Genomic DNA, 20019 nt, shown 5'->3' with positions numbered 1-20019 from the left:
AGTAAAGCTCTTATACATACTAGAGTATTAGCCTTTCTCCAAAAGTTTTAATGAAGAAAAATAAAAACAAATTTAAAAGGCTTATTGAATTAAAGAAAATGGACTTGAATAGAATGAACTAGTTTAAGGACATTTTTATAATATTACCCATTTTTAATCACTGAACAAAATTATAATCACTGTTGATTTCGAAGTTCCAATCCCAAGACGTTATCTTGAAAATCCCGAAGTCTAAATTGTTCTAATATTTGGTATTACCTTAAAAAAATTATATATAAATTATTGGACCAACGTATAAGATTTTTCAAAGCAACACAATATTGACCATGATTTGGATATTTCATAAGCTAAAATTTATTTAACAATTAATTTAAGACGCCAATATTTAATACATTTATTGAATTTAAAATATATTAATTATGCGTAGATTAAACATTGATTAGGTCCCTATCCTTTCCCTCCTCTAAAACTCAAAAGTCAAAATCTAATTTTTGTATTGTATTCATATATTTATTAATATAAGAGTTAATTGCATCACACGTCCCTAAATTGTAATCTTTATTTTAAATTAGTTCTTAATTTTTAAAACATTCTATCAATAAGATCCTTCCATTACTAAAATCATTAATTCAGTGGTTAAATAATATGTCAAATCTTATATAGTATAGCTTGAAATGAATAATTTAATAAAAAATGAATTTTGTAAAATGGATGATATAAAATATTACTTTTGAGATTTTCAAAGCTTTTACAAAAGCTTTCTAGCTCACTTTCTCTTTTATCGATTTTATTTTATTTTTAGTTTTCACTTTTAAAGTTATACAATATGTTTACTTTTCTTTAATTTTTATTTTAAATCATGTCATATAAGGTTTGACATGTCATTAGCGGTTAAATTAACAGTTTTATTAATTGAAAGACTTGATTAATATAACCACCGATAGTTTGAGGATTTCATTAGAACGTTTTAAAGTTTATGGGTCAATTTAAAACGAGGGTTATAGTTTGAGGATGTTTGATGCTATTAACTCTTAATATAATAATTCTTTTGATAATTGAGCGAGGAGAATGGGTTAGTTGGGATTAAACTCAAACTTTTATACTTACAACATTATGTTCTCGTCATTGGATTAAGAGATTGTTGGCAATTATTAATATAGTAAATTTATTTAAAATATCATGTGTTCATATAATTTTGACTAAATTATATGAAAAAAAATTATTAGCCAAATAAGTTGGTTTTTTGAAATTTTTAAAAAATATGTAATATTTTGAGAGAGTGTGTGAAAGCACGTTCAACTGGGCGCATTTTTCTGTTGACATGTCAGGGAAAGCTCCCCCATCCAAGCACTTCTAGTTGAGTGCGCTTTCACATATTATCTTAAAAAACAGCCAACTTCTCTTAAAAAATAACCTATTTAGTTTTTTTTTTTTCATATTTGGTCAATTTAGCCCATAATTTTGTATAACTTAATAATTTATATTATATATAAAGTAGAGGCGAATTTAGGGGTTGGCAAGGGCTGGCCCCTAAAATATAAAATTTTATTTAGACCCTTAAAATTTTATAAATTTTAAATTAGTAAAAATAAAATTATATTTTGGCCCCTAAAATTATAAAAATTTAATTTAATCCTTTAAAAATTATAAAAATATAGACTATAAAAATTTAAATTTTCATTCGACTCCCTAAAAATTTGTTCTGGTTTCGCGTCTGATATAAAGTTTAATTTTTTTGGTCTCTTTATATTAGTTTTAATAATTTTTTTTACATTGTGAACAATATAAAAGAGTAATGATCAAGTGTTTATTGGCATCTCGATTTAAACACTGTCATTGTCAACCTCTCGTCATTAGTAAATTATACAAAAATTAATTTGTTTACGTTGTTGCTAGCATGTCCACTATTATCAGCTCTTGCGAAAAATGGCAACTTATATTTAATTTAAAAAACACTATATTAATAATTAAATATAAAATAATAATATGTAACTGGTTTTAACTGACTAATTTGAATCACATGAAATTAAACGTTGTTTTTTTAATTATTTTTTTAAAGGGTGCAAACATTGAATTATGTTCAAAACTGACTTGGACTGTGGACTTGTTTCAGTGATATCATGGGTTGATTTTTTTTTCCCCTCCAAATATTAATATTAAAAAAATAGTAAAATTTTCATCCATCTCCCAAGGGATTTTCAAACACGTGCATTAAAAAGCAATAAAAAATAAAGGAAAAAATAAATCTGAAAAGTATACATAAATATAGGTTTAATACGTGATATTAGATATTATTTTTATTTTGGAGTAATTATATATATAATTTTAATTTTGATTTAATTTTTGTATTTATTAACACCGTTATTTATGTGGTGTTATTTTTCTTTTATGTTATGTGAAAATTGTTAATATGACATTTTATTAAATTAAAAGCATAAATGAAAAATTTAAACTATATTTTCATGTAGATTTTAAATATGCATGTTTTTTAATCTTGAAAATACATGTTTATTATTATGAAAATGGGAAAATAATTTAAATTTATATGAAAAATAATTAAAATTAATTTTAGAAACAAAAACAACATAATTTAAATTTACATGGAAGCATTAAATTTTATTATTTCATTTTTAGCTTAATAAAGTTAATAATCGATTTTCACGTAATTTACAAGAAAAATCGTGTCGCGTTGTTATTGTTATGTGAAACTAAATAAAAAACTAAAATTTTATGTTTAGAATATCAAATTAAAGTTAGTATATAATATTATACATTAAATTAAAATTTATTTATAATTTTAAATTAATTCCTTATAATATAAAAATTAAATTACTGACCAAGTGATTTGGAATCTTCATAAGTATATAATAATTATTTTAAAAGCATCTCATCTCAAATTTTAAAAAATTAGTTCTAACTTTTAGTAAAATGAAAATAATAAAATTTAATTAAGATGTTATTTTAATAAAATATTTAAATTTTATAAAAATATTTAAAATTATTAAATGAAAATAAATTTTAATAAAATGGAATTACATTAATAAATTTTACTAAAAATAAGATATCAATTTCATTAATTAATATTATTAATTTAATATAATACTTAGTTTTAATTTCCTTTAAAAATTCATTAATTTGCTTTAAAAAATTCAAATATAATATTAATTTCGACCGCTGTTATAGGTGTCACGGATTTGTTATAAGTATATAACAATTATCTCTCAATTACATCAAAAGTTTGACAGGCAAATGGACTGTTATAAAGTGGTTGATTGTATAAAACATTGTTTTGGGTCCAGTCATTTTCCCATGATTTTTGGAGCCAAACTAGTTAGACTAGAAATTGGTCGGAGTATCGATTCGAAATAAGAGATTAGGTCAATTGACTCGTGAATTAGTATGGACAAATTAAATTAAATTTTTTAAATTTTATAAAATTTTAATCGAATAAATCAAATTTATCAGACTGATAAATTAATGGCTTGACTAAACCCACCACGAATTTATTTTAAAAAACGTTGCCTTTCCCATCGTCCTATATTCAAGATCTAATATTTCATGTATTTGTAATATGTAGATGAATTTTTTCGTACGATAATTATATTTAAAATATTTTATATTTATATTATATGAAATTTAACATTTTCATATATTTGTATCACGTTTTAATAATTTTTCAAGTTGTTTCATATGACCAATACTATTATCTTCGATAAAAGAAAAAAATGAGGATTTTTTAATTTATTAATTAAATATAAAAATAATAATTTTAAATAAAAATAATAATAATTAAAACGTTTTAAGTGACTAAATTGAATCGTATGAAATAAAACGTTGATTTTTATTATATAAATTTTGGGGGTAGGTGGCTATTATGAACATGCCAACATTGAATCATGTTTAAAATTGGACTTGACTGTGGAATGTGGACTTATTTTAGTGATATCATGGGTTGGGTTTTTTCCCCTCAAAATACTAATATTAATATTTTTAGAAACTTGTTCTTTTATCTCTCAATGGACTTTCAAGCACGTGCATTACAGATGCAATAAGAATTTGGTAAAAATCATCTCCAGTCCCTCTTAATTTTGATATTAAGCATATTGGTCTCTTTCAAAAAAATTAGAGCAAATTAATTATTGTTGATTTGAAAGTGAACAATTGATCACAACATTAATATTTTTCGTCAATTATACATGATTTTAATTGGTATAATAACAAATTAAGCCATTAATAATTTCATATTTTATCAATTTGATCTTAGTTATAAAAATTATCTAAAAGTTTAAAATTTTCAAAAAATAAATAACTTTGAACATATATACTAACAAATAATATGTGTAAATTTTGAGGGCTAAAATTGTTATTATACCAATTAAAATTTTGTAAAATTGACTAAAAACATGATTGATGTATTAATTGTTCTTAGTTACTCACTTTTGAAATTGATGGTGGCTAAATTACTTTGATTTTTTTAGAGGGAGCAATTTGCTTAATATTGAAATTAAGAGTAACCAAAGAGGACGTTTTTACCAAAAAAATTTGTTAAATATGCTTCAAGTTTACGTACTCTTCGTACATTTAGAATTTAGTCTATTAAATTGCTAAATTATTTTATTAAATTGAAGTTCATTATAACGTAATATTTTTATTACATAACTACTAGATGAGTGCTTTTTTTTAAATATCACATTAGTGGATTTAACAAAAGAAATTTAACGATGTTAACGATCGACTTGAATTTTGAAATCTAAAAACAGATATTGAAATCTTTAAAAAAGGATTAAATTCTGAATATGTAAAGAGTATAGGGTTTAGTGAATATTCTATTTTATTTTTTAATTTTAGTATTTACAATGTTAGAAATCCTACAGAATACTTTTCTTTTTGGTAAAAATCCTATAGATTTTTTTTTGGTAAAAATCCTATAGAATATTAAAACTCAATTTGTAGGAAAGTTAACCAGTTTTATACGTAAAAAAGTAAATTTTATTTAATATCTTATTTTTCTTAAATTTAAGAAAATAACATAAAAGATACACAAAATCATAAATTTACCTCTAAAATTTTACAATTGTTTTGAAAATAAAACAAGAATTATTCAACTTTTTCTATCATTTTTCTATCATTTTTCCTTAACAATAATCCATGGAATTATTGAAGAGAATTTCTAGAATTTATAGGACAAAATTTGGTAATAATGGTGATTTTAATCCAATCTTTGTAAAATTCATGGAAAAAAAACCATTTTACTTTCTTTATTTGTAGTTTTTTTCCTGGTTTCGATTTGTCCCACTAACTAATTATTTTTCTTCAAATACTGAAAAAATTATATTTCCGTTCCATTTCAAGAAAATACTTCGTAAATACTAAAGTTTTAAGCTTTGATGAAAAATATTTAAAATATTTATTTTTAGAAAGTAGTTTTATTTAAATTTCTAAATAAAGAGCGAGATGAATACACTATTTTAAAAAACAAAAATAAAAACACCTTAGTTAATAGTTTTTGGGTAAACTTCCTAGCTGATCACCCAAGTTTTAGGGTATTTTCATTTTAGTCATAAAAACGTTAAATCTCTAATTGCAGTAAACTATACATGCCATATCATGTCTATGCTTTCATTTTGATCAACCCTGGACCCTAAACTCAAAAAATATTTTTTAAAGTATTGATTGGGGTAAAAGAATAAGGATTAAAGTGAAAAGTGGTAGAAACTAAAATAGTACACAAAATTTGTCAAATTGTACTTGTTTAGTTGTTTATCCATTTTGGTCCTTGAACTTGAATTCTGTCAAGGTTTGGTGATGTGATCTGTGTTATTGGAACATAACTGGAACGACTGGATTGAGAATTGATCGATATAATGATCTGAACAAAAGGGTTGAACTGATTAACACATAAATTGCTTGAAATTCGAAAAGCAGGATAAAGATCAATAGTTGAACAGATGGGACATTAAATAAATTTTTTTATAAAATTTTAATTATTGTTCGTTTGACAGTTGAACTGGCAGAATCAGGAACTGGTGGTCGACTTACTCAATCACGATCTGGTTATTAAAACACTAAATCTGACATATTGAAATTATACCACATCATCAACTGAAAATTTAAATGATTTTTAAGTGATGATGTGCCAATCATCAAACTTTTACATTTTTTCAAGTTAAAGGATCAAATGTACCTAGTTGTCTAGTTGTCAAGTTGTCAAGTTAAAGTGTCAAAGTAGATAAAAAAAGTACAGGTATCAAAATGAATCTACTTGCCAAGTTCAGGGGCCAAAAATTATATTATCCCATTATTAATACAAAGAAGAAATATCCCAAAACGGAAAGTTGAGAATCACGCGCAAGCTAGTCGAGTGGGCATGGCATCAATCTTTAAGTGATAAAAAAAATTGGGAATAGAACAAACAAACCAAATAAGGACAGGAATTTAGGTTGATTTAAATGGCGCGTAAAGTCCCATTTCTTTTTAACTCAGTTTTCTCCGCCCCCACCAAATCCAGCTTCCTCTGACGGCGGCGTTATTTAAACGCCCTCCTCGTCTTAAGCCCACTGCGTCGACTAGCTCCTTCGTTTCATTCTCACTCACGGATCCAACCTTCGACACCAATTTTGCTCCCAAATTGTAACTCAAATCATCAACTAAAAAATTCAAATTCAACATTTTTTTAATTTTAAAAAATGGAGGTAACTGCCAGAGCTCCAGGGAAGATCATTCTCGCCGGTGAACATGCTGTGGTTCATGGATATACTGCCGTTGCTTCCTCCATTGATCTCTACACTGTTGTCTCTCTTCGTCTTCGTTCTGGTATCTTTCTGTTTCTCTTCTTCCATTCATTTAATTGTTATGTATTTTTTTTAAAATGGTGATTTTCGGGTTGAATTTTATGAAATGAAAGTTATTTTGAGTTGGGTTGTTCTTAGATTGTGTAAAATGTTTTGGTAGTTTCCTTGTTTAGCCTATATGGAGTTTTATTCCAGTTTTCCAAGCCTTTTTTTTTGTTTGAATTTGTTGCTCAAATTATTTGTTTTTGGTGTTTTATAGGTTGGAATTTGATGTTATTTTAATTTTTTTTTTTGATTGGGTTAGCCGTTATTTGGAAGATTATGTAGGTTCAGCAAAATTTTGAAGTCATCAGCATTATTTGCCTTTCTTGAAGTTTTGTTTGCTTCAAGTATTTTTTAGTTCTTATATTTTGAGCAAACTATGTTGGAACAAAGTTTCTGAGATTGAGATGTGATTATGGTCTGCTTTTAATGAGGAAAAAGAGATTCATTTTTGTAGATATTGGTTTTTATCTTTTGAACAATCTAAGTATCTCGAGACAAGGTTTCCGAGATTGAACTCATTATGAGGATCCTATAAATTGGATTTAATGATTTGTTTTGGGGAATCGATCGTGCGAAGATATGTTTGTCTTTTTATGAATTTTGCTTTGGATGTGTTTGTTGGCCATTTTTATCTTTCAACAAAACTAAATATTCAGGAAAAGTGATTCTGAGATCGCTTTGATTATATTTTGCTTTTAATGAGTTACGGATTTTTGATGGTTTTTTTTGGAAGACAATCGTGCAAAGGTATGTTTGATTTTTGCATATGTTGCTTTGAAAGGTGTGTTTGTTGGTGCTTATCTATGAATCGACAAAGTATTTGTGAACAAAGTTTCGGTGATCGAGCTGATTATAGTTTTCTTTTAATAACGATCCATTAAATCAGATTTGGTGGTTTGTTTTCTGCTAATGTTTCTTTGGATGTGTTTACTGGCTCTTATCTTTTGAGAAAACTAAGTATGTGGAAATGATGTTTCCAAGATTGAGCTGATCTAACACACCGGATTTGATAAATTTCAAAGTGTGCTGTTTATTTTATGGGGCGTGTCAAGCTTGTGGGAAACAGACAATCTTTGTGAACTTTCTAGTTTGATAAGTGCTTATAGTTGGCTGCTAACTTACTCATTTGCATGAACTAATCTGCAAATGGTCCCCTCTTGCCTTTTCCGGTATTTACTAATAATATTAATGTGTTTTTGGTAAATGTTGCTAGGAGTTTAAAAACCATAAGTTCCAGTGCATGAGTAGAACTAAAAAACATTCTCATTTACGATATTTCCTTCTTTGATCACCTACAATCAAACTATAAGTCAATAATGACACGCTGTCAAGCTTTGATCGAAGTATCCTCTCTTGAATTTTTGTAAGTTGAAATTTGATTTTGTCATAACAATTCTTGGTCAATTGATTCATTTTGGTTTCTTATTTGTATAATCTTTGGCACTTTGATAAGGTCCGTAACATTGTCTTGCAATCTAATATTTGTATCTTTGTTTCATTTTGTTATATTTGTTTTTTTCCATAGAAGACGAAGATACAGTAAAACTTAAGCTCAATGACATTGGATTAGACTTTTCATGGTCAGTCGGAAGAATCAAGGAAGTGCTATCTCACTTAGGTTCTCCATTTTCTTCGACACCCACATCATGCTCATTGGAGACCATTAAATCTCTCGCCACTCTTGTTGATGAGCAAAGTTTCCCCGAGACAAAGATTGGACTTGCTTCTGGGGTTTATGCATTTCTTTGGTTGTACACCTCTATATTGGGGTATGTATCCAGTTATGGCTTTTTATTTTAACTAAAATTTTCTTCTTGATGATCTAGTTTCTGACATATTGACTCAATGAGCCAGGTTTAAGCCGGCTACAGTCACCGTTTCTTCTGAACTTCCTGTGGGTGCGGGTCTGGGTTCATCGGCTGCATATTGTGTTTCACTCTCAGCAGCTCTATTAGCTCTTTCAGATTCCGTGAAATTGGACGTAAGCCAAAAAGGATGGTCTACGTTTAAGGAGACTGAGGCTGAATTGGTGAATAAGTGGGCTTTCGAAGGGGAGAAGATAATTCACGGAAGACCCTCTGGAGTTGACAACTCAGTTAGCACATTTGGTATCCAACTTGTTTAAAAAAACTCACTAAATACTTTTTCTGCCTTCAAATTCTTTTAACAATTAATTTGTGGTCCCTCTATCATATGCATCACTATCCTGGACCAACTACGATCAGAACAAATTTTAATTTTAGACCAAATTTGGTAACATCGGTAATCTAAAAGGAAAGGTTGGATAGAGTGAAGACCGATTTATAGTAGCCTAAGCAAGTTGTGCTATATTACCTCATAAATGCATGATATGTTTATCAATATCTATGTGATTTAAGTAATTTATGGTTTCCATGGAACAGGAAATGTGATCAAATTCAAATCTGGTGTTATGACCCGCGTCGATTCCAATATGCCACTGAAAATGCTCATTACCAACACAAAAGTCGGGAGGGATACAAAGGCTTTGGTTGCTAATGTTTCGGCAAGGAAATCAAGGCATCCTGATGCCATGTGTTCCGTGTTAAATGCCATTGAAGCCATCAGTGATGAATGGTCTACCATCATCCAGTCGCATGCTGTGGATGATCTATATTTATCTGCCAATGAAGAGAAGCTCGGAGAATTAATGGAAATGAATCAGGGTTTGCTCCTCTCTATAGGTGTTAGCCATGCATCGATAGAAAATGTTCTTCAGACATCAATGAAGTATAAGCTAGCTTCCAAGCTGACCGGAGCTGGTGGCGGAGGTTGCGTGCTAACACTCTTGCCAACCCGTATCCTCTTTACTGTTCTTTTAAATTTGTTTATTTATGCCTCTGCCAATTCTTTCATTACTTATGACTGAAGGTTTTGATGAGATAAACGAGTTTGAATTCGTTGCAATAAAATGCTTTCCCTTGCGTCTCTCTGCCCGTAGAAATGAACATTTTGATCTTGTTCCCCACGTAAAGGGGCAGAGGCTAGGATAGGGTTTGACAAGAAACTACTTCTCAGATATTGACTTTGATCCGTTTTTGTTTATAGTTTCATCAGTAGTTTGCTGCTTTCTGTCACTTGTTCCCTTGATGACATGAATCAGATATATCAGGAGAAGTCATCGATAAGCTAGTGGAAGAGCTCGGATCATTCGGTTTCCAGTGTTTCTCAGCCGGAATTGGTGGTAAAGGTGTTCAAATTTCCTTTGATCATTCTTCCTAATTTTCCGTCCCCATATTTTAGTCGTAATAAGACTCTCTTCGAATAACAACATGAAGCACATTATATCGATGTTATAGTTATTTCCCTTCCCTTTCGTTTTCTGTACACTTCACTTTCGGATTAGCCGTTTTCTAGTTAAACCAGAACGAAGAAAAACTACTGCTACAGAAAACAATGTTGTAGCTGTTTCTATTCTCCTTTGTACATTAGTTTACTGCGTCAGTTTGTGTTGTCTTTGCTGTTGAAAGTTAAAAGTCAATGAGGTTTTAACTTTTAGCCATTATAACATCAATGCTTTTCTATACATTTTTTTTTCTTTAGATGTAGGAAAGTTTGTTGGATGTTATGGTTGAAGAGTTATGTTACTTGGATACGAGTGTGAGTGGGCGTGGATAGAGTTGATAGTCGGTCTGGCATTTGTATATTTTATAATATTAAAAAATAAATCAGAATATGTTTAGATAACGAATGTAATTAGTGGATTCCATTCAATTGAGTGTAGTTGAAGCACTTCAAATATACTTTCTAAGTAAGATTTGGGATAGAGTGTCTTTCGATGTTACAGAGTAATTAGATGAAAATGTAATTATTAATGTAGTAATTGCACCATGTTATAATTATAATGTATGTGTGATTAATAGAGTGTAATTACATTGTAATTCTTTATGTTATGTTTGACTGTATAAGTTGGATTTACACACTTATATAATTTTAAATTCCCAAAAAATTAAATATTATAAAATTATCAATAATATTAAAAAAAAGTCTAAACAAGCAACAAAACTTAAAAGTAAAATTATTATAAACAACATCTTAGTCCAAGAAAGTATTTGAAAATATAAGTACTAAAAAAAATTCTATACAATTTTATCTGAATATTCTAGTATTTCGTACTTGTTAGATTGTTTTTTCCGTTAAATATATACTCTTTGTTATTATCAAATGATAGTTTACCAAGTATAAGTAATTAATAATAAATATTTTTAATAAAATTATAATTTATATTAATAATTATAATCTGCATGAAAGCACGAGTTTAGATAAACTTTTGAATCGATGTGAAAACTATCGCCATTCTTTATATTACTAAATTGATATTTTATAAAATATAATTATTTTTATTATTTTTAAATAAAAATTTTTATTCAACTATATAAACGAGTTAAAGTTGAAATTAAAGTATTAAGAATAATTTACATTAATTAATTATTAATAATAGATAAAATTAATAAATTCTGAAATTTTTTAAAAGTTTTACTTAAAAATATAATAAATTATTAGTTAATAAAAATCAAATTTATAAAATCATCAAATATTTTTAGATAAATTAAAAAATAAAAATATTATTATAAAATAAAGAGAGATGGAGAGAATAAATAACAAATAAAATATGAAAGCAATAGAGAATTTACTTTATTGATCAAAATGGGTCATTACAATACTTTATCGAGTCGATTATCTATTTATAGCCATAAGAAGTATAATAAAAGTAGAGATCTAATTCTAATAACTATTAGAATTTAAAGTATATTCAAACTTTATCTTGATCATGACGGACATCCACTTAATAAGATATTCATAACAAATATAATATTTTTATAATTAAAATTTTATTAAATAAATATAAATTTTATCTATAAATATTATTTTATTTTAATATAATAATTAATTAATTTTAAATTAATTTTCATAATTAATAAAAATTAAATGCATGAAATTAGCATTATATTTCGGGAAAAAAATATAATATTAATTTTATTTTAACTTTTAAGCTAATTTTGGAAAGTTTTGGGGAACTTTGAGAAAAGAAATCAATGGGTTTTTAACCATGCAAATCTTTTGAAGAGTTATAACAATTTTTTTAAGAATTAGAGTGGTAGTTGATTTGACTAATATGATTAGTTTAAAATAAATAAATAATTAAAATATAAAATTTAATTCAATTGGTTTTTAGTTGAATTCAATTAATCCATATTGATTTGTGAATGATCTGACTTTTTTACATTTCTTCGAATAGATACTTTAATCAGTTCTCAATTTACGTAAATGCAGTTTAGTTCAAACAACATTAATTTTAATAAGATTAATTTTTACTCCTTACGTCCCAATAAAAATATCGGAGTTAGCTTTTTTAGTTAATTTTTTAAACTTTGACTTATAATATTTTAAATATTTTAATAAATTAAATTTTATGAACTACTAAAAATTACTTCATTGAAAATTTTCAAGTTATATCTTTTTCAAAATTTTATCAAAATTATATTTTAATTAATAAAAAGTCAAAGTTGAAAAGATTTTCCTTCAAAAAGTCAAAATGGGACAACTTTACTAGGCGGAGGTAATAATGTAATTTGACGACTTTAGAATTTAGTTTAAACGACAATTAATTCGGTTGGATTTGAGATTAATATAGAATTTCTAAATTAGTAAATCTAGATCGATTAGATAATAAGCTTGGGCTAATAAAAGTGTTACAAAATGGTGTAATTTTAGGATAGGCATTGTAATGTAGGGGTGCAAACTCATTTTTCAAGCGTAATCGTACTTTCGAATGTAAATTAGTAAGATAGATTTAAGTTTATTCGTTTTGATTTCTTTTAACTCTCAAATTTAAAATAATTCGTGTTTAATATGTCAAGATACTCGTTCGATATATTATAACAACTATTATTGAAATTGATGAGCGATAAGACCTTATGTCTAGAAGCATTCTTGAGTGACTTGAAAAGCTTGGGGCGATTGCGGTACAACTATAATTGGTTATCTTTAATTTTCTTTATTTGCAACACAATGAAAAGATTAAAAGGTCAAAAAAAATCATAAGTGAAAAATAAGAAAATCAATTCGATCATTATAAAAAAAGAAAAGAAAATACACTCAATTGAGCCTCAATGACCTAAAATTTAATTGACCCTTTCCATTAATTCAAACCATCGATTGATCAATTTGACTGTTAGTTGTGTTGATGGAAGTTAGCAGAAGCTACCACCACATTAGCAAAAATTAAAAAAATAAATTAATAAAAATGTGCATGGAATGAATTTGAATTATTAATAATTTTTAAACTTTTTTAAGTTTCACATTCATCTAAAATGAATTTGGAGAAATGATTGTCTAGGTTCAAATGAATTTGGACAACCATTTATCTAGATTTTTTTCAAATACACATTATTATTATTATTATTATTATTATTATTATTTCTGCAAACATGGCATATCACGTTAGCATGCTACCATGTGGTCGTTTCTTGTGGCTTCTGTCAACCATGTTGGTGCGGTTACTGGTCAAATTAAGTAATTGATAATTTTCATTAATGAAAGGACCCAATTTATGTTTTCTCAGTCATTGATGACTTAATTTGTATCACCCCCACGCCCGAAACCGTCACCGGATTCAAGCTTGAGGTGTTACTAAACTTAACTTACCTTTTAAACATCTCTAAACCACTTATTTTAATTTTCTGAATAAACTATTTTTCTACGTCATGGTTGCTTAAAAATTCATTCTCGAGTTTCAAAACTCGAAATTAAGATCCGTAAATATTTCCTGAAACTAGACTCATATATCTATCTACTAATTTTTTTCTAGAATTTTTGACTTAACCAATTAGTACAGTTTATTAGTTAAAGTTACCCCTGTTTCAGAATTCGACTGCACTGGCCTCTACTCACTACGAACCACTTTTCTCTCTGTACAAAAATCATATGACTATACTGTTTATTTCTATTAAAACTAGATTCAATAAGGATTCTAACCATATAAAGTAAACCACCTAATTATTTTTGTAAAATTTAGGGTGAATTTCTAAAGTTGGAACAGGGGATCCAAAAATCGCTCTAGCCCTATTTCACCAAAACTCAGATACCTTATAAAATACAAAACCTTTACCTGTTTTACTTATTCCATATGAAAATAGACACTACGAGCTTTAATTTCATATATTATTCACCATCAACCCATGTCTCTACAATTTCTTGTGATTTTTCAAAATCACGTTATTTCTGATACTTGAATCTGTTTTTAAGTTACTTTCACATTTTTCTTAGTTTTCATGTGATAGTTACTACTTAATCATACATACTATTAAACATGTATATTAACGCATCATTCATTGATCATATCATATCAAAAGAACCCAAGTTCCTATACATGCCATACACAAAACGAAACGTCTAACTATACCAATGTGATTTCTTCGATAGTGTGATCAGTTTCCGACGTTTCTTTCGATCCCCGAGTGGCTTGATAAAAACTATAAGAAAAAGAAAATAAAGAGAGTAAGCACTAGGCTTAGTAAGCTTACAAGCAAATAAATTTCAACATTCAACATAATGAATAAATATAAATAATGTCACCTAGCTTCATAAACTTTCTTTACATTCTCATTTTCTACCTCCTTCTTTACTCACTTACCTTCTTTCTTACCTAACCTTTCACTATTCATAAATATAATCTACCTTCCCTTTTTGCTGATAATTCACTGTAATTTAACGTATACAATGACCCGTTGAATCACTCAGAATACTAAGGATACTAGGGTCGTTCCTGTCTATCAATATCCTACCAATGCCATGTCTTCGACATGGACTTACATGAATTATTCCTGTCTCCAATGCCATATATATATATAATATGGGCTTACATGGCTCATTCCTGTCTCCAAAGCCATATATCTGATATGGACTTACATGGCTCACTTCTGTCCTGTCCTGTCATGTCAACCCCAATATCCTAACATTCCTAAGGTTCAAACGGGGCTTCCTAATGCATTTTCTCTGTCACTTCGCCTTTAATTCGACTTTAAATATTCAAAGAAAATAAGTATATAAATGCTGAAAATTGACAATAATAATGTAAAATAAAATAATATTGCATTTATTTACTGTAAACTTACCTCGATACAAAATGTGAGTAAACTTTACAATTTAGTCCTTTACTTTTTCTTTTCTCCGATCTACTCTCAAATTTCGTTCTTCTTGATTATGGAGCTTGAAAATTGAAGAAACCCTAGCTATGGAGAGAGCATAAATTCGGTAGCAACTAAAGAAGATGATAATAAATTTTGTGTTATTTTTCCCTTTTTAATTCATTTAATATCCAAATGACCAAATTGCCCCTCCTTACTAAACTTTAAAAAATTTCCTTCCATATCCTAATTTTTGTCCATGAACTTAAAATTGGTCAAATTGTTATTTAAACCCTCCTAATTAATATTCCAAAGCAATTTCATACTAAAAACTTCTAGAATGCAAGTTTTGCAAATTATTCGATTTAGTCCCTAACCTCAACTTAAGCACTTTATGCATAGAATTTCATCACGAAATTTTCACACAATCATGCAATCATATCATGAACCTCAAAATAATAATAAAATAAATTTTTCTACCTCGAATTTGTGGTTTCGCAACCACTGTTCCGTTTAGGCCTTATTTCGGGATGTTACATTTCTCCCCCCCTTTAGGGATTTTCGTCCCCGAAAATTTTACCTGTGAAGAGATTTGGGTACTGTTTTCGCATAGCCTCTTCGAGTTCCCATGTAGCCTCGTCTACCCCATGTCTATTCCATAGTACTTTCACAAGTGCAATACTTTTGTTCCTTAATTGCTTTACCTCTCGAGCTAGAATCTTTCTGGGTTCTTCACCGTAAGTCATGTCCGGTTGAATCTCAACCTCGTCGAGAAATCACATGTGATGATCTGAGCGATAACGACGTAGCATAGACACATGAAATACATTATGAATCTTCTCTAACTCAATCGGCAAAGCTAACCGATATGCTAATGGTCCGACTTTCTCAATCACTTCAAGCGGTCCAATAAAGCGTGGACTTAATTTGCCTTTCTTGCCAAATCGAGAACTTTCTTCCACGGGATACTTTCAAAAAACTTTGTCATCAACTTGATACTCAATCTCTTTTCTCTTCAAATCGCATACGACTTTTGTGCATGCGAGGTCGCTTTCAAGCAATCTCGATGATTTTACTTTCTCTTGTTTCCTTAACTAGATCAACCTCGAATCGATTTTCCTTAAGCTCATCCAATACAAAGGTGTGCGACATTTACGTCCATACAAAGCTTCATAAGGTGCCATCTTTAAACTCGATTGATAACTATTATTGTAGGCAAACTCTAATAATGGTAAATATTTTTCCCAACTGCCTTGAAATTCCAGTACACAGTATCTAAGCATATCTTCAAATACCTGAATAACTCTTTCTGACTGACCGTCGGTTTGAGGATGGAAAGCTATACTAAAACCCAACTTAGTGCCCAAAGCCTTCTGCAATTTCTTCCAAAACCATGAAGTAAATCTTGGATCTCTGTCTGAAATGATCGATAACGATACCCCGTGTAGTCTGACTATCTCTGAAATATACAACTCGGCCAACTTGTCAAGTGAATAATCCATACGAACTGGGATAAAATGAGCTGACTTCATTAACTTATCAATCACAACCCATATTGCATCTTTCTTTCTTGGTGTCAACGGCAATCCTGTCACAAAATCCATAGTAACTCGATCCCATTTCCACTCAGGAACTAGCACAGGCTGCAATAAACCTGAAGGTACCTAATGTTCAGCCTTTACCTGCTGACAGATCAAGCATCTAGAAACAAACTCTGAAATGTCCCTTTTCATTCCTACCCACCAGTACATTTTCTTCACATCATTATACATCTTTGTACTACCTGAATGAATAGACAAAGAACTACTATGTGCTTCTGTAAGATCTTTGAATAAGCTCATCATTCTTGATGACGCATACCCTATCTCGAACATCAAACAACCGTCGAATCGATCTGAAAATCGACTCTATATCCGACTCACACTTGATCTCTTTTGGCTAACAACTCACTATCATTTTTCTGAGCTTCACAAATTTCTTCAAGAAACATCGGTTTAGCTCTCAACCCATCATCTGATAAGGCTAGACTAGTATTCAAAGCTCTTAATGCAAATAAAGATTTCCTACTCAAAGCATCAGCAACAACGTTTGCCTTACCTGGGTGATAATCGATCACTAGCTCATAATCTTTAATCAACCCTAACCATCTTCTTTGCCTCAAATTCAAATCTTTTTTAGTCATCAAATATTTCAAACTTTTGTGATCAGTGAATATGTGGCACTTCTCACCGTACAAATTGTAACACCCCCTAACCCCAAACCGTTATCAGAATAGGGCTACGAGGCATTACCGGATATATCAGACAACTTATGGATATTTTACAATTATTATAACATTCATAGTATAATTGAAGAATTATGTCCCTATAATGGACTTTCGAAGCCCAACACAAGTATTAAAGTGGAATGAAACGGGACTTGTTTGAGTATTCAGGGGAATATATATATATATTTTTATTTACAAAAATTTCGACAGCATTTCTTCTTAATTTTTACATAAACCCCCCTGCAAATTCAAACCAAAAACCACCTAATCCAAAACCAATGGCACAATCAAAAACAATTTAAACCTAAATATATCTAAATCATAACCAATTCATTAACATAGTCATTTAATAACTAAACATTCATAATATTAATCCAAATTAACTAATAACTTCATTCATTTTTTTCATTCCAACTTATACCAAATTATATAATATAATATTTACCATTTTATCAAACTAATAACAAAATATGGTATACCATTCTTATAACTAACTTTACAAGTATATCTATATAACTTATACAACACCTAGTACATGCCACTTTCAATTAAGAAAGAAAACATCACCCAAAATCTTTTCATTGAAGTCGGGATCACTCGGATCTTGGACGGGACACTAGACTTCTATTAACTGCGCTGCGGAAACAACTGTACATTGAGTATTTCATACTCGGTGGTATTACCATAATTCAAATTGCAATAGCAATTAAAAAAATAAAATAAGAACTCAGCATCAAATAACAATTCTTTTTTTTTAAGTTATCATTAAATAACAATAAATAAACAATCTTTAGCTATTATTCAATTTTAGTTACAAATCACATTTACCGGTTTTAATCACCACAATCATTTTAAATCCATGCATTTCATTTCCAATCTAAATTTTCAGTCCACAATTTTAATTTCTTTCATATTCACTAGTACAATCGATCAAATTCATTTGAACTTCTCATTTCAATTATTCACCCTATTAACATTTCGGACTTTAACGGATACAGTTCCAACCCAAACACACCAGATGCGGCACATTGTGCCTAAAACGGTACATAGTACGATCGATTATCGACACATAAAGTGCCTAAAACGACACACGAGGTGCTTGATCGACACACGAGGTGCACGAAATCGACACATAAAGTGCACGATCGATAAAGCCGGCAAATCCCGTACACTTCCATATCCTATGGCATGCCAATTATATCCGACTTAGCCCGACTAGTTAATAGGGTATTTCAATTCTCAATTCACTTTCATTTCCATTCCAAGATTACTTTTCAATTAAAATTTTCACATTCAAATCAATTTACAATTCAATTATACATACACATTCACCATTCAATTCAATTCTCATTCAACTCAAATATCAATACTTACCTTATAATTCACTTATTAAATATAGAATTGATATATAGCATTTAATAAAAAGTAATTTGAATTATAGTAATACAAACCGTGAATTTCTCGTTTTAATCCTCGATAGCTTTCTCCTTTCCTTTGTGTGCCGATGTCTTGGGTTCTTTGTTAACTACGAAAATAATAATAATTTATAATCATCAATATAACACAATTCAATTTAATCCATGAGCCTAAACATGCAAATTTAACCATTTTTAATGTATATATATAATTTCACCATTAAGCTGTCTACTTGAGTTATTGTTACTAAATTATTTATATCTTTAGCTAGGAAACTCCAAATTAATATCCATAAATTTTCCTTAAAACTAGACTCATATATCTTCTCACCATAATATTTTCAGAATTTTTGGTCTAGCCAATTAGTACAGTTTATTCATTAAATACTCCCCTGTTATTTCATTTGACAGTTCTGACCTCTCTCTACTAAAAAAAATTATCTCATTATACAGAACTCGAATAAGGTTCTTGTTTACTTATTTTGAAACTAGATTCATTAAGGAGTTCACACATATAAATTACACTCCATAATAATTTTTTTACAATTTATAATTATTTTCCAAAGTTAAAACAGGGCATCTCGAAATCACCCCGAACCAGTCTTACAAAATTTCAAATATCTCTTGATTCATCAATTTATTGCTTACACTATTTATACTATAAGAAACTAGACTCAATAAGCTTTAATTACATATTTTTTTCATCCTCTAGTTCAATTTATACAATTTTTAGTGAATTTTCAAAGCCAGACCATTGCTACTTCCCAAAACTGTTTTGATGTAAAATGTTAATAACCAAATTTATAACACCAATTCACACCTTATGTCTATTCAAATTTCATTTAAACTCAAATTTAACTATTAAATTTTCAACATATTTTCTTAATTCCGAAATTTTCCTCAATTTAGTCCCTAAAACACAAAACTTATAGCTTACTTTGCAATTCAATCCTTATATCTATTTTAACTTGAATTTCATTCAATTAAACCCTATTTCATTTTTTTGTTCAACATGAACAATATTTAGAATTCTAATAACTTTCAAAATATTAATTTAATTTCATCAAAACTTTGTTCTAAAGCTTTTAAAACATTAAAATTAAGTAAAAGGGCTAAATTAACTTACCTATTAAACTTTCAAACCTTCAAACCCTAATTCTTCCTTTTTCTTTTCTTTCTTCTTTCTTTCTTTCCTTCCTCTGGTTTTCGTTTGCCTATTCTGTTTCTTTTCTTTGTTCTTTACTTTATTTTCTTTCTTTTATTTGTTTTAGTTGCTAATAATATATTATAATAATTTATTTATTATTTATTTTTTACCATCCACTTGTCAAAATTATACTATATAACTAAGTAAA

The 20019-nt window shown here is 28.6% G+C and overlaps 1 protein-coding gene and 1 long non-coding RNA gene across 3 annotated transcripts in view; one reads left to right on the top strand and one right to left on the bottom strand.

The window, feature by feature from the left end:
• Positions 1–20019, bottom strand: part of LOC128284135 (uncharacterized) — a 46269-nt gene that overhangs the window by 7684 nt on the left and 18566 nt on the right. The gene's annotated exons all lie outside the window — the stretch shown is intronic.
• On the top strand, positions 6416–10362 carry LOC108474211 (mevalonate kinase). 2 transcript variants are annotated; one of them, XM_017776143.2, is made up of 5 exons: positions 6416–6813; positions 8362–8605; positions 8691–8944; positions 9239–9652; positions 9958–10362. In XM_017776143.2, the coding sequence occupies exons 1-5, from the start codon at positions 6687–6689 to the stop codon at positions 10074–10076; spliced, it is 1158 nt and encodes a 385-aa protein (XP_017631632.1). In that variant the 5' UTR covers positions 6416–6686; the 3' UTR covers positions 10077–10362. The 2 variants fall into 2 exon arrangements, with proteins under 2 accessions (XP_017631632.1, XP_017631633.1); XM_017776144.2 differs by having other exon boundaries at positions 6420–6813; positions 8365–8605.

The sequence above is a fragment of the Gossypium arboreum genome, chromosome 11 (genome assembly GCF_025698485.1).
Source record: "Gossypium arboreum isolate Shixiya-1 chromosome 11, ASM2569848v2, whole genome shotgun sequence".
Classification (NCBI taxonomy): Eukaryota; Viridiplantae; Streptophyta; class Magnoliopsida; order Malvales; family Malvaceae; genus Gossypium; species Gossypium arboreum.
This window is presented reverse-complemented; position numbering and strand designations above follow the sequence as displayed.

What these genes read in the sequence shown, in the direction of transcription:
- LOC108474211 (XM_017776143.2), top strand. Translation starts at nt 6,687, where the DNA reads ATGGAGGTAACTGCCAGAGCTCCAGGGAAGATCATTCTCGCCGGTGAA. An exon ending in TTGTACACCTCTATATTGGG is followed by an intron (nt 8,606 to 8,690) that starts GTATGTATCCAG and finishes TCAATGAGCCAG; the next exon opens with GTTTAAGCCGGCTACAGTCA. An exon ending in GCTAACACTCTTGCCAACCC is followed by an intron (nt 9,653 to 9,957) that starts GTATCCTCTTTA and finishes GACATGAATCAG; the next exon opens with ATATATCAGGAGAAGTCATC.